The following is a 14,618-nucleotide window of genomic DNA, read 5'->3' as shown; positions in this document are numbered from 1 at the left end:
GAGTTGAATGGCCTTACTTATTTTATGTGCTGGAGAAGTTTAATTTCAGTCCGACCTTTATTTCTTGGATTAAACTGATATATCAAACTCCAGTAGCCTCGGTGTTTACTAATAATCAAAGATCTCCATTTTTTCGTTTATTTCGGGGCACTAGACAAGGTTGTCCTCTTAGTCCATTACTATTTAACATCGCTTTAGAACCTTTGGCAATTGCCATCAGAGAATCACAGGATATTTTGGATATTAATCGTGGAACAGATATTCATAAGGTATCTTTATACGCAGATGATTTATTATTATTCATCTCTAACCCTGAGAAATCTATTCCAGCAGTCTTATCATTGTTGGCTCAATTTAGTGAGTTTTCTGGGTATAAGTTAAATCTTAATAAGAGTGAATTGTTTCCTTTGAATAGACAGGTCCCAAACTATGGTATTTTACCGTTTAAATTAGTTAAAGACTCTTTTACTTACTTAGGGATTAAAATTACAAAAAACCATAAAGAATTATTTAGGTTTAATTTTCTACCCTTAATTGATCAGATTAAAGGCTTGTTTACTAAGTGGTCACCATTATCTTTGTCTCTGATAGGTAGGATTAATGCTATTAAGATGGTTATTTTACCTAAATTTTTATATATTTTTCAAGCGGTACCAATTTTTATTCCGAAATCCTTTTTTACTAATGTTGATTCAAAAATTTCCTCATATATATGGCAGAATAAAAATCCCAGGTTAGGTAAAATATACTTACAGAAGACAAGGAAGGATGGTGGGTTGGCATTACCCAATTTCAGATTTTACTATTGGGCAGTTAATATTAGATATTTGATATGTTGGTTGAAAGAATGGGATGGTCCTTTTGGCCCTCATTGGGTGAGTTTGGAAACTAAATCGGTATCTGCTTATGCTCTGGGTTCTATTTTAGGGACATCTCTCCCTTTTGCTCTTTCTAAATTGCCGAATCGAATCGAAAACCGGATAGTTAAATATACCTTACGTATATGGTTTCAATTTCGGAAATTTTTCGGGTTGACTCAATTCGTGTTAAATAGTCCTATTGTATCTAATTGTTTTTTCCACCCCTCAATTATAGATCAAGCTTTTTTGGCTTGGAAAACTAAGGGATTATTAAGATTTTCTGACTTATTTTTGGACAACTGTTTTATGTCTTTTGAGCAATTAGCAAATAAATATAATTTGCCTAGATTTCATTTTTTTAGATACTTACAGGTTAGGCATTTTTTAAGTACGGTACTTCCTTCATTCCCAAATTTTGTGTCTTCAGATATTTTGGAGAGTTTGTTTGAATTAAACCCTTTTCAAAAAGGGCTTATATCAAAACTTTATAATATAATTATGAAGATACGTTCAGTGCTCTTTGATAAGACCAAAAATGATTGGGAAAGAGAGCTTAATCTTATTATTCCTATTGAGAATTGGGATAGAATTCTTCAATTAGTTAATACATCATCTATATGTGCCAAACATTCATTAATACAATTTAAGGTTGTGCATAGGGCCCATATGTCCAAGGATAAATTAGCTCATTTTTATTCTCATATAAACCCTATTTGTGATAGATGTCAATCAGAAATCGCGTCTTTAACTCATATGTTTTGGTCATGTCCGATTTTGGAAAAATATTGGAAAGATATTTTTGATATTATTTCGGCGGTACTGAACATTGATTTACAACCCCATCCTATTACCGCAATTTTTGGTTTACCGATGATGGGCTCACTTCACTTATCTCCTTCCGCCTGTCGAATGATTGCTTTTCTCACTTTGATGGCTAGAAGATCTATTTTGTTGAATTGGAAGGAAATTAATCCTCCCACGGTATTTCATTGGCTTTCTCAAACTATGTTATGTCTAAATTTAGAAAAAATTAGAAGTGCTGTATTTGATACTTCTATTAAATTTGAAAAGATATGGAGACCATTTATTCAATATTTTCATATGATGTAATGGCCCTGTGCCAGGCTTATTGGTTTTTTCAGCTTTAATCGTATGTATGTTGAGAGGATCGGAGTTGACGACATTGATGTTTATGTATGCTTGTGAGATATTATGAACAGCCCTTTTTTTTTCTTCTCTTTTTTTTAGTTTTTTTTTTAGTTTTTTCTTCCTTTTTTGTTTTTTTTCTTAGATATTAGATTAGTAGATTAGTTAACTTTCATATATAGATTTATATTTTTTTTCTCTTTTTATATTATATATTATGGAATATCTAGACTTACCTTGTTCATATATATACTATATGGTTTATGTTTTGGGAAAGCTTACTTATACTGTATTCATTGTTTATGTATTCCTTCATGTGTAATGGGAGTTTATATGTTTGTAATCCATTATTAATATTTTAATTGTATTTTGTTCATAATATTTTTAATACTAATAAAAAGATTAAAAGAGAGTATACTCTCCACCACATGTCGGTAGAAGTTTGTCAAAGTCTTAGATGACATGTTTTCTGCCGTGCTTTCTTTGTTATGGCACTTGCATGCTGGACCCAGGACAGATCCAGGACAGATGACACTGAAGATTTAAAGTTGCTGTCTGTCTTCACCTCATCCCCTGATGAGGACTGGCTCATGGATCTCTGGTTTCCTCTTCCTGAAGTCAGTAATCATCTCCATAGTCTTAATGTGAGGTGGTTGTTGTGGCACCATTCAGCCAAATTTTCAGTCTCCTCCTTGAATGCTGATTTGTCAAGACCCTTGTTTCAGCCAATGACGGTACTGTCGTCGGGAAACTTAAATATGGCATTGGACCTGTGCTTAGCTCCGTGGTCATAAATATAAAGTGAATAGAGCGGGAGTCTAAGCACATTGTCTTGTGGTGCACCTGTGCTTGAGGGAGATTGTGGAGGAGATGTTGTTGCCAATCCGAACTGACTGACGTCTGCAAGTGAGAAAATCAAGGATCCAGTCCAGTTGCACAAGTGGGTATTGAGGCCAAGGACTTGAAGCTTATTGATTAGTTTTGAAGGGTGATAGTATTGAATGGCAAGCTGTATTCATTCAATGAAGAGCATCCTGATAAATGCATCTTTGCTGTCCAGATGTTCCAGGATTGAGTGAAGAGTCAATGAAATGGCATCTACTGTGGACCTGTTGTTACAATAGCAAAATTAGAGTGGCTCCAAGTAGCTTCTTGAGCAGGAGTTGATATGTTTCATCACTAAACTCTCAAAGTATTTCATTATAGTGGATTTAAGTGCTATTGGATGATGGTCATTGAAGCAGGTTACCATATGTTTCTTAAGCACTGGATTAATAGAAGCCTGCTTTGAAGCATGTGGGTATCTCAGACTATCAAAGCAAAAGGTTAAAGATATCAGTGAGCACTCCAGTCAGTTGATCAGCATGCGTGTTTAGTACTCTGCCAGGTACCCCTGCTGGCTCAGGTGCTTTCCATGGGTTCACCCTCTTAAAGGATGCTCTCACGTCAGCCTCAGAGACTGAAAACACAGTCATTAGGGTTTGTGGGAGTTTGTGAAGGTGCCTCCATGTTTTGATGGTCAAAGCAAGCATAAACAGGCATTGAGTTTATCTTGGAGCAAAGCCTTGTCACCTGTGTTGTCTGGTTTCTCTTTGTAGAGGGAGATAGCATTCTTGCTATATTTCTTCAGTGATTCAAGTTTGGTCCGAAATTGCCACTTTGCCTGTGAGATAGCTTTCCAACCTTTGTACCTGAACCTTTTGTTTTTAACTTGATTGCCAGACCTGAATGCCACTGATCTGGCCCTCAGCAGATTGCAGATCTCCTGGTTCATCCCGGGCTTCTGGTAGGGAAGATGCCAACGTATTTTGTGGGGGCACACTTGCCTACAGCTGTTTTTATAAGGTCGGTGACAACCATGGTATTTGTTCAGATCCTCAAATGAGTCCTTGAACTGGTTAGATGCTGCAAGAATGCTCCTTTGTTATGTGTGAATTTGTGGGGAGGTGGGAAGAAGTCTGTGAGAACCTCGAAAACCATGCATAAGCCTATTTAAAAGCACAGTAAGAAATTCCCTGTCTTAGTGGATTGTGATCTTTGGATTTCACCAGTGAAATATCTACTGCATCTGGTGTACATTTTTAGGACTGGGTCAGGAAGCAGAGTTCAGGCCAAGATCATGATCTCATTGACTGGTACAGCAGACCTGCAGGGCAGGATGGCCTACTCCTATTTCTGTTAATATTTTTATTTCACCCATGATTGGTTAAAATTTGCAATTTATAGTTTTTCTTCCTGAATCTGAAGCTGACATGCTATATATATTTTTAACGCATCACTTGCGCATGGAAGAGCATTTCATGGCAGTATTGAGAAATCTGATTTGATTCATTCTTTTACATAATTTGAGTTAATAGTGCAAATAAGTAATGTGTAGTTTATAGAGCTGTTTCTCAAAGGTTTCATATTGCTGCTTCCTGTCAGTTGATAAAGAAATTGTTAATGGCTTTCTGTTTATTTTAAGCCACATTGTTGAATGGTTTATGTAATTAGCTATCTAGTGTGACTGAATAAGATTGATCTTACAGTGGAGATGTATACACTTATAGTTTCTAGTTTGAACTTAGAGTGCCTAAATTGTTATAAATAGTATAAAAGTGTTTCATCGTTATTACTTTTGTGTGAAGAATATGTTAGAGCATAGAACACAGAACAGCACAGCATAGGAACAGCTTCTTCGGCCTACAGTGTTGTGCCAAACCAATTAAATTAGTAATCAGATGGCCATCTAGACTCATTACTCCTGCCTACACAATGTCCACATCGTTCCATTTCTCTCTTATTCATGTAAATCAAAACGTTTCCTACAAGTCCCGAATATATCTGCCTCTGCCACCACCCCAGGCAACTCATTTCAGGCACCCAGAACTGTGTGTGTGCATGGTATTAGACATTTCAATGTTGGGAAAAGGATGCTGTCTGTCAACTCTATCTATGTCTCTCACAATCTTATAAACCTCTATCAGATCTCCCCTCAGACTCCACCATTCTAGAGAAAACAACCCCAGTTTGTCCAACCACTTGCTTTAGCACGTACTTTCTAATCCAGGCAGCATCCTGGTGAACCTCTTAGCACCCTTCCGAAGAAGATCAGTGAAATATAGTTGTACAAAATAAAACACAGTCACAACTAAAAGGAATGTGAAATTCAGTTTATCTGTAAACAAAATACTGTGTTCTGAACATTTTCTGTATTGAGAACTCCAGGCTATAATGTTACTGTTAGGTACACATTGCTTCCATTTTCCTAGCATACTCCAAATGATCCACTCCTATTAAGATATGTACACAGTATGTATTATGTAAATTCACTGTTTGTAAAACAAAATCTGAGTCAGATAAGCTGAAAACCAATCTTCTAGTCTCATCATCTACCTGATTTGAAGGCAGTGGCTAAAGTATCATTTCATTTGCACAGAAAATGGTTCTGTACTTCATCAAAACAGGGGTAAGTCCAGTCAGTGGATTCCATTGCACACACTTTTAAGCCACATGCATTATCTTTAGGAATAGTTATTCATCAGCAGTCAGGACATTCACTTCTGTTATTGCTATTATCTAGTAGCATAGGTAACTAGAATTTTCATGATCTGTGAAATAAAAATGGCATTATACTCCTTGACCCATTGATTCTATAAGTATAGTTTTTCCTTTCTGTGGCTAGGAAGACAAATAGTCAGTCATAGGCTTAACTTAACTTACAAATGATAAGGTGTTCCATTCCTGCATATTCTCCAAGACCAGAACTGCTTGCTTCCCACCACATAACATCACCCATCTCTGTCTCAAGTTGTACCTTGGCCTTAATATTTCTCATCAATGCCTTGTTAGTTAGTTACTGACTGTTACGCTGCTGGCATTTAGAGCAGCAATTAAGGTCCTCCATCTCTATTGGTCCTTGGTAGTCTTCTCTGTTGTGACCCATGTGTGGTTCAGAGTCCTCATTTCTGCCTCTATGGTATGGTGCTAAGTTGTCTTTGGTCTCCTGCATTTCCTCCGTCCTTCAGAGAGTACATTCCAAAAACCAATTTTGGTCTTGATCTTAGGAGTGTTCAGGACTTCCTTCATCATGCCAGTAGCTTCCTCTTGGTTTTCACTTCTGTCATTCATGCAAATTTTGGGTGGAGACTCAGGAATACCATCACATAGATATAAGATTCTTCATTGCTGTTTCCATGTTTTTTTTTGACCAGTCAGGGTTGTTAGCCTTGAGTTGAACCCCTGAACCTGGAGGACCGATGGACCACTCTTAGTCTGCCATCTACTCTTTGACCTATTTGGCATGGGGGTTCCTACCAAGAGCCAAAACATAAAAGGTCTGACTCCAGTCAATGCAGCTCTCTGGGTCATTGAGACACACGAGCCTCCAATTTATATGACGAGGTTGTGGTCCTCTTGGAGGAGTGCCTTTGAACCTCTTGACTAATACAAAGCTAATCTGTTCGCCATCCTCCTTTCACTCTGCGTTAACTTGACTTAATCCAGGACTCTCTAAGTTCAAAGTTTTCTGTGTCCTTGATAGTAACTGCAAGGCTTCTGTTCTGTGCTCAAAGCCTTCAGATGTTTGGTTGTCTGAAACTCTGGCCCTGTGTTTATTCCAATTTTAATCCACTCACTAGAAGCTGTTATCCCGTTTTTATATGGATCTCAGGGTTTAGAATTCTCTTCCCAAACCTCTGCTGCTTTAAAACTTGTTAACAAGGTGTTTTTTAAGCTTATTCAAATACTCTTATGTCACTGTATGAATGGCAACTGTTGTTTTGTGTGATTTGCCCGTAACCTGACAACTTGGGTTTGAGCCAATCTCTGTAAGACTTGAGTCAATTTTCCTTCTAATTTTTTCTTCTGTGTTGGTATCTTGATAATTATCACACAAAGCTCCAGGAGTACAATGACTTTGCTATCGGTTGTGTAACCAAAGCAATACTGAAGTGTAATTTTAGCCAGCTCATTACAACAAAGATGTTGCTATCATAGTTCTATGGGAAGGAGTCTGAGATACAAATAGCACTTGTATATATCGCCAATACATAAGTTGAAAGAGATTTGCAAAATATTGCTGTTTTTCAACGCTATATCAATGGTTTTTGTGAATTCCAGGTTTATTTTGATTACATGCGGAGCTGGATTCAGATGCTGCAGCATTTACCTCAAGCCTCCCACAGTCTGAAGAATCTTCTAGAAATAGAATGGAATTTTACCAAAGAAATAACCCCTTGTATACGAGGAGGAGAAGCTCAAGCAGGAAAGCTCTTTTGGTAGGATCTGTGTGATCAAAAGTAAATGTTGTTAACCATATTTGGAATGTAATGTACCAAGTTCCATTTTTTTAATCAGAAATATTCCTGATGTTTGATTGTGTTTAGTGGAAAAGGTTACATTGTCAGTATTTTTGTCAAAATTAAGGATTATTTCTCCCCTGCTCAGAACACACAATATTCATGAAATGTAATCTTATATCCCCTAGAAACCCTTTGCTAGCCTAAGACTATGATGAAGGAATAAACACACTGTTTTGTGCTAAGGGATTTAGAAAGCCCATACAGCATTGTAACTTGTTAACACCCAGTGACTAGGATGACCCTGTTCAAGGAAGGCAGTACATCTGTATTCCAGCTCAAACAGCATTCTTATAGTTAGTACTAGTAGGCTGTGTTTATTGCTTCTGATTCTAATTTTGTGGCCTTGTTATGCTGTTAAGAATAATTTGTGCTCTTGGTTCCAGTCATCTTCAACTAGCTACCCACACGTGTGAAGCTCTACACTGGGAATTGTCATTTTATTGTTCCATGTGAGGAAACAGAACCATGCCCGAATCGCGCGTGTGTGTGCGTGCGTACGCAAGTATGCATGTGTATGAGAGTGTGTGTGTGTGTGCTTGATGAGTCTTTGGATAGCAGGACCTCTCACTTTCTTGTTTCACCTATCGTACCATCTGTTAAGGATACGTACACTAATCTTGTGGTCATCCAAACTCAAAGGAGCATAGGTAATTAAAACCTGTGTCAGCCAGTTAACGTTGAGTCCTGGGAGGAACTTGCAGCCAACTGTACCAAGTGGAGAAGCATCCTGAAGCAACACTTTAAGTCGGGTGAAGAAAATTTCCTGAAAATGGCAGAGGACAAACAGGTCCATAGAAAGGAATGCTGCAGCATCAGCAGAGCCCAGAACACTTAAAGGTGTGACCTTTGCAACCGAGATTGCCACTGACACTCTTGTATTGATTTCATCAGCAACAGGCTGAGATAGCTAGTACACAACATGTGTGGTTGACCTGGACCAACAGAGGGTTGCAATGCCGGTTATCATGCTTAGGATCTTTCGAATCTTAGTCTCTCATTTCTCTGAAGGTGGAATTAGAACTTACTGTAGTCTTAAAGATGCTGCATGTGTTTTACTGGTCTGTTTTAGGCTAGCTTATGTTAGCGGTCTGATGAGAGATCATCTACCTGAAACCTTAAGTATGTTTCTTTCTCTCCGGAGTCACTGTTTGAACTGCTGAATATTTCCAGCATTCTGTTTTTACTTCTCCTACAAGTTATTTGATCCATCAAGTTTTCTTTTTGGTCTGTGATACTCTCTTGATCACTTCTAATACGGAAATTATTTCTCATGGTGTCACCATCTCGCTCAAGTTTGTGAAAAGAATTATGGTCCCCTGAATTGACAACAGTCTATGACAGAAAATACTACAGTCTAAGTTCCTTTGTATGGATGGAATGCAGCAGTTTAGCATTAAAATCGTCTGGATTGGATGATCCTTTCATTATACTTCCCACCCATTAGTAAATGAAAGACTGCAAGTTTAACCCATGACTGCAGGTTTTTCATTTAGAGATACAGTACTATAACAAGCCCTTCCAGCCCAGTGAGCCCGTGCTGCCCAGTTACACTTGTGACCAATTAACCAGCTTCCTTGGAATGTGGGAGGAAACTGGTGCACACAGAAACGCACAGTGAACAAGGTGAACATCCAACCTCCTTACAGACAGCGATGGAATTGAACCTGGGTTGCTAGCACTAATAGAGCGGATAGTTTTAATGACTGCATGGCTGTGTGCAGTGAGTTTGTTCAGAGCTTGGTATTCAGTCCCTTTTCATGATGTATGTAAATAGCCAGCCCTTAATCAGGTCCCTTCAGGTAGTTGGACATTGATACCAATCATGGCATTGTGATTGATACTGAAAGAGTTTTTAGGCTGCAAGAGGCCAATAAAGAAAAGGAAATTATAAGAGTGTAAACAGGTGCATGAAAACAGACTTTTTAAAATAATAGTTCAAAGGAAATTATTAACATAAATTAAAATGGCTCACAGATTGAGGAAGGCCAAGAAAATGATTTTATGAAACAAGGGAGAAGTTAAATATTTTACATCTACCTTCATGAAAGAAGGCACAACAAACCTTCCAGAAATAGTGAAGCACAGTTGGTGTCGAGTGAATGAGGAAATGAACAAATTTAAAGCAACAGTCTGCTGGAGGAACTCAACAAGGCTGAGCAGTATTTGTGGGAGGGAAGATATTGTTAATGTTTTGGGTTGAAACACTGCTTCAGGACTGAGATTGGAGAGGTGAGATGGCCAGCAGAGAGAGGAGAAGGGGAACAGTGAGAAAGGATTTCAAGGTGATTAGTGAAGTGGGGAGGGGTGTAAGATAACAAGCAGCGGGTGCCGGATAGGGAAGGAGAGCAGCATGTAGCTGGAAGACTGTGGCAGATGAAATGAACAATAGTATTGGTGTAACTAAAGGACTGAAAGCAATAAATCACCAGGAACTGATGACCTGAAGAGGTGGCAATAGAGATAGTATATTCATTCACTGTCACCTTCCAAACTTACAATTCCAGAAGATGGGAAGTGTAACTCCATTATTTGAGAAAAGAAGGAAAGAGAAAAATGGGGTATTATTAATCCAGTGGCTTAGCATCAGTGTTGGGAAAACTGGTAGGACCTATTTTTAAGGATGTAATAAGGGTCATTTGGAAAACATTGATAGGGTTGGGCAGAGCAGTGTAATTTACAAAAGTTAAATTGTGTGAGAAGTTTGCTTTTGTTGAAATTGTAATCGCTGGAATAAAAGAGGCAGTGATCATGGGATCTGGACTTTAAAAAGGCCTTTAATATCCTACCGTGCTAGAAGTTATTAAACAACATTAGAGCAGGTAGGATTGGGGATAATATACAGGATTGGTTAATGGGCTGAAAAGTGAATAAAGTTTTGGGTTTGGAGGCTGACCTGCGAGGTATGGGATTGATACTATGACACCCTTCTCCCCCAACCTTTATTCAATCATAATGGATTGCAAAGTGGTCTTGAAGTACCTGCCTCAACTACTGTCTTGTGTGTGTGCTCAATCCATATATGCATCACTTTGTATGTGGGAGCTCGTGAATTCGGTATGAGTGAAAGGGGTTGTAGAGTAAATGCGTCTGGGGAATTTTAGTAACAGAATGGGATTATTTTGGCTGGAGTACCAATGGGAACAATGTAGTGACATACTTTCTGTAAAATGCAGAGGCCTAGGTAAGGATCCTTGTTTGCCTTAATGATTATCGCCTGGTAACACTCACATCTACAATGATGAAATACTTCGAGAGGTTGTTCATGACTAGATTGAACTGCCTCGGCAAGAACCTGAACCCATTGCAATTTGCCTATCGCTACAATAGGTCAACAGCAGATGCAGTCTCAATGGCTCTTCACACTGCCTTAAACCACCTGGACAATGCAAACACCTATGTCAGGATGCTGTTCATCGACTATAGCTCAGCATTTAACATCATCATTCCCACAATCCTGATTGAGAAGTTACAGAACCTGGGCCTCTGTACCTCCCTCTGCAATTGGATCCTTGATTTCCTAGCCGGAAGACCACAATCTGTGTGGATTGGTGATAATATCGCCTCCTCGCTGACTATCAACGCTGGTGCACCTCAGGGGTGTGTGCTTAGCCCACTGCTCTACTCTCTATATACCTGTGACCGTGTGGCTAGGCATAGCTCAAATACCATCTATAAATTTGCTGATGATACAACCATTGTTGGTAGAATCTCAGATGGAGATGAGAGGGTGTACAGGAGCAAAATATGCCAACTAATGGAGTGGTATCACAGCAGTAACCTTGCACTCAGCATCAGTAAGACGAAAGAGCTGATTGTGGATTTCATGAAGGGTAAGACGAAGGAGCACATACCAATCCTTGTAGAGAGAGTGAGCAGTTTCAAGTTCCTGGGTGTCAAGGTCTCTGAGGATCTAACCTGGTCTCAACATATCGATGCAGTCATAAAAAAGGCGAGACAGTGACTGTACTTCACTAGGAGTTTGAAGAGATTTGGTATGTCAACAAATACACTCAAAAACTTCTATGGATGAACCATGGAGAGCATTCTGACAGGCTGCATCACTGTCTGGTATGGGGAGGGCTACTGCACAGGACTGAAAGAAGTTGCAGAGGGTTGTAAATTTAGTCAACTTCAACTTGGGTACTAGCCTACAAAGTACCCAGTATATCTTCTGAAAGGCAGTGTCCATTATTCAAGACCTTCAGTACCCAGAGCGTGTCCTTTTCTTACTGTGACCATCAGGTAGGAGGTACAGAAGTCTGAAGGCACACACTCAACGATTCAGGAACAGCTTCTTCCCCTCTGCCATCCGATTCCTAAATGAACATTGAACCCGTGAACACTACCTCACTTTTTTAATACATATTATTTCTTTTTGCACAAATTTTAATCTATTCAATATACGTATACTGTAATTGATTTACTTATTTATTATTATTATTTTCTTCTTTATTATGTATTGCATTGAACTGCTGCTGCTAAGTTAACAAATTTCACAACACATGCTGGTATTAATAAACCTAATTCTGATTCACTTGTAGAGAGATTGATAATGAAGGAGCATGTAATTAAGCTGATTTATGGGCTTCACTTTCTGAAAGAATGGTGAAAGGCAGAACTCCCACAGTATTTAAGAATTATCTGGATAAGCACTTAGAGATGGGGAAGAGGATTAATGTGAAAGGCATCATTGTGGTCTGTATAGAAATGAAGCTCTAATTATTTCTTCCTAACTATTACAATGCAGCCATTAAAATTTGAGTTTAGTGCTTGACAAGTCCAAAATAACCTTATAGTTGGAAAATCCTCTGTTTTAGAAATGTACTTGTCATTAATGTTTGTATTAAAGATATTTCCTTATGAATATTTATTATTTTTGACTAATGTAGTCAGGCATACAAAAATCTATCGTTCAACAATATTGTTGACTTATGCCATCGGAGTCCTGCCATGTGCAGAAGTTCGCTGATGACACGGCCATAGTGGGGTGTGTCAGGAATGGACAGGAGGAGGAGTATAGGAAACTGATACAGGACTTTGTGATATGGTGCAACTCAAACTACCTGCGTCTCAATATCACCAAGACCAAGGAGATGGTGGTGGACTTTAGGAGATCTAGGCCTCATATGGAGCCAGTGATCATTAATGGAGAATGTGTGGAGCAGGTTAAGACCTACAAGTATCTGGGAGTACAGTTAGACGAGAAGCTAGACTGGACTGCCAACACAGATGCCTTGTGCAGGAAGGCACAGAGTCGACTGTACTTCCTTAGAAGGTTGGCGTCATTCAATGTCTGTAGTGAGATGCTGAAGATGTTCTATAGGTCAGTTGTGGAGAGCGCCCTCTTCTTTGTGGTGGCGTGTTGGGGAGGAAGCATTAAGAAGAGGGACGCCTCACGTCTTAATAAGCTGGTAAGGAAGGCGGGCTCTGTCGTGGGCAAAGTACTGGAGAGTTTAACATCGGTAGCTGAGCGAAGGGCGCTGAGTAGGCTACGGTCAATTATGGAAAACTCTGAACATCCTCTACATAGCACCATCCAGAGACAGAGAAGCAGTTTCAGCGACAGGTTACTATCGATGCAATGCTCCTCAGACAGGATGAAGAGGTCAATACTCCCCAATGCCATTAGGCTTTACAATTCAACCGCCAGGACTTAAGAACTTTTTAAAAGCTATTATTAATGCTTTTTGAGATAGTGATTTAGATGCATATCATATTTTCTTACTGAGTTAAGTATTGTATGTAATTAGTTTTGCTACAACAAGTGTATGGGACATTGGAAAAAAAAAGTTGAATTTCCCCATGGGGATGAATAAAGTATCTATCTATCTATCTATCTATCTATCTATCATTACTAAATTTTGAATTATTTGATTATGTAGTAAAGGGATGTTTAAAAAAGCAATCATTATTACTTAATGCTTATTAAGATGTTGCTGATAGTGTTGGCCTGCAGCTGTGTACAAGAATTACTCTGTATACCAAGGACTAATTAACATTACTGCATCTTTTAACAAACAAATGATAAATTTGCATTTCTGTCTTTAGTGATATTGCTGGAATGCTGCTGAAGTCAACGGGAGAGTTCTTAGATTCTGGTCTCCAGCAAAGTTGTGATGAATTCTGGGCCAGTGCTGATGATAGTACAGCATCAGATGAAATCAGGTACTGTAAATGCTGTCAGAAGCATTGAAAGTAGTATCATATCCTATTAATGTTCTATTATGTCGATCAAAAAATATTTGAGTGTATATGGATTGACGTCAAACATAACTTCCATTGCTGTACAAATGATAAGTATTTATACTGTGTTCACTCATGGCTACTTTCAGCAGAAGCTGGCTGTTATGTTGGTGATTTCTTTCCTCACATGTATCAGGGTAAGTTTAAAACATTTGTCTCACATACCATTCATACAGTTCAATTCATTACAACTGTGCATTGAGGTAGTAGAAGGTAAATCAATAACAGAATGCAGAATAAAGTGTTACAGTTACAGAGAATGTGCAATATAGGTAGACAAAGTGTAGTTCATAACGAGGGATATTAAAGCCAAGAGTCTGTCATATCGTACTAGGAAACTGTTGACTAGTCATATAGTGGTGGGATTGAAGTTACTTTGAATCTGGTGATTCATGCTGTTAAGCTTTTGTATTGTCCACTTGAGGATGGGGATGGGGAATAAGAGTAGAGTATGTGGGGTCTTTGATCATGCTGGCTGCTTTACTTGAGGTAGCAAATGTAGATGGAAGTTCATGGTGGGGGAGGCTGTTTTCTGAGGTGAGCTGAGCTGTGTCTACAACTCTCTTAGCTCCTTGCGGTCACAGACAGATTAATTGACATACCAAGCTGTGATGAATAGGATGCTTTGTATGGTGCATTGATAAAAATTGGTGCAGGTCAAAGGGGTGATGCCAAATTTCTTTAGCCTCCTGAGGAAGTAGAGGTACCGATGAGCTGTCCTGGCTGCAGCGTCTGTGCGTTTGGATCAAGACATGGTGATGTTCACTCATAGGAACTTGAAGCTCTAAACCCTCTCAACCTCAGCACTATTGATGTAAACAAAAGCATGTGCACTATCTCACTTCCTGAAGTCAGTGACCAACTTTTTTGTTTGCTGACATTGAGGGAAAGGTTGTTGTCATGACCTCAAGTCACTGGGCTTTCTGTCTCTTCCCTGTACTCCGTTTCATCGTTATCTGAGATGTGCAATACTATGGTGGTGTCATCTATAAACTTGTGGAGTCAGAGCAGAATCTGGCCATACAGC

At 38.9% G+C, this 14,618-nt stretch overlaps 1 protein-coding gene across 3 annotated transcripts in view; it reads left to right on the top strand.

Moving 5' to 3' along the window:
* Positions 1–14,618, top strand: part of map3k4 (mitogen-activated protein kinase kinase kinase 4) — a 212,342-nt gene that overhangs the window by 120,245 nt on the left and 77,479 nt on the right. For all 3 annotated transcript variants that reach the window (XM_073051586.1, XM_073051584.1, XM_073051585.1), the window contains 2 exons: positions 7,107–7,264; positions 13,397–13,513. In XM_073051586.1, the coding sequence (XP_072907687.1) occupies positions 7,107–7,264; positions 13,397–13,513 (275 nt within the window). The remainder of the gene's footprint in view (positions 1–7,106; positions 7,265–13,396; positions 13,514–14,618) is intronic.

Source organism: Hemitrygon akajei, chromosome 7, assembly GCF_048418815.1.
Source record: "Hemitrygon akajei chromosome 7, sHemAka1.3, whole genome shotgun sequence".
In the NCBI taxonomy this organism is placed as follows: Eukaryota; Metazoa; Chordata; class Chondrichthyes; order Myliobatiformes; family Dasyatidae; genus Hemitrygon; species Hemitrygon akajei.
The sequence above is the reverse complement of the archived record's forward strand: the minus strand, read 5'-3'. Positions and strand labels throughout refer to the sequence as shown.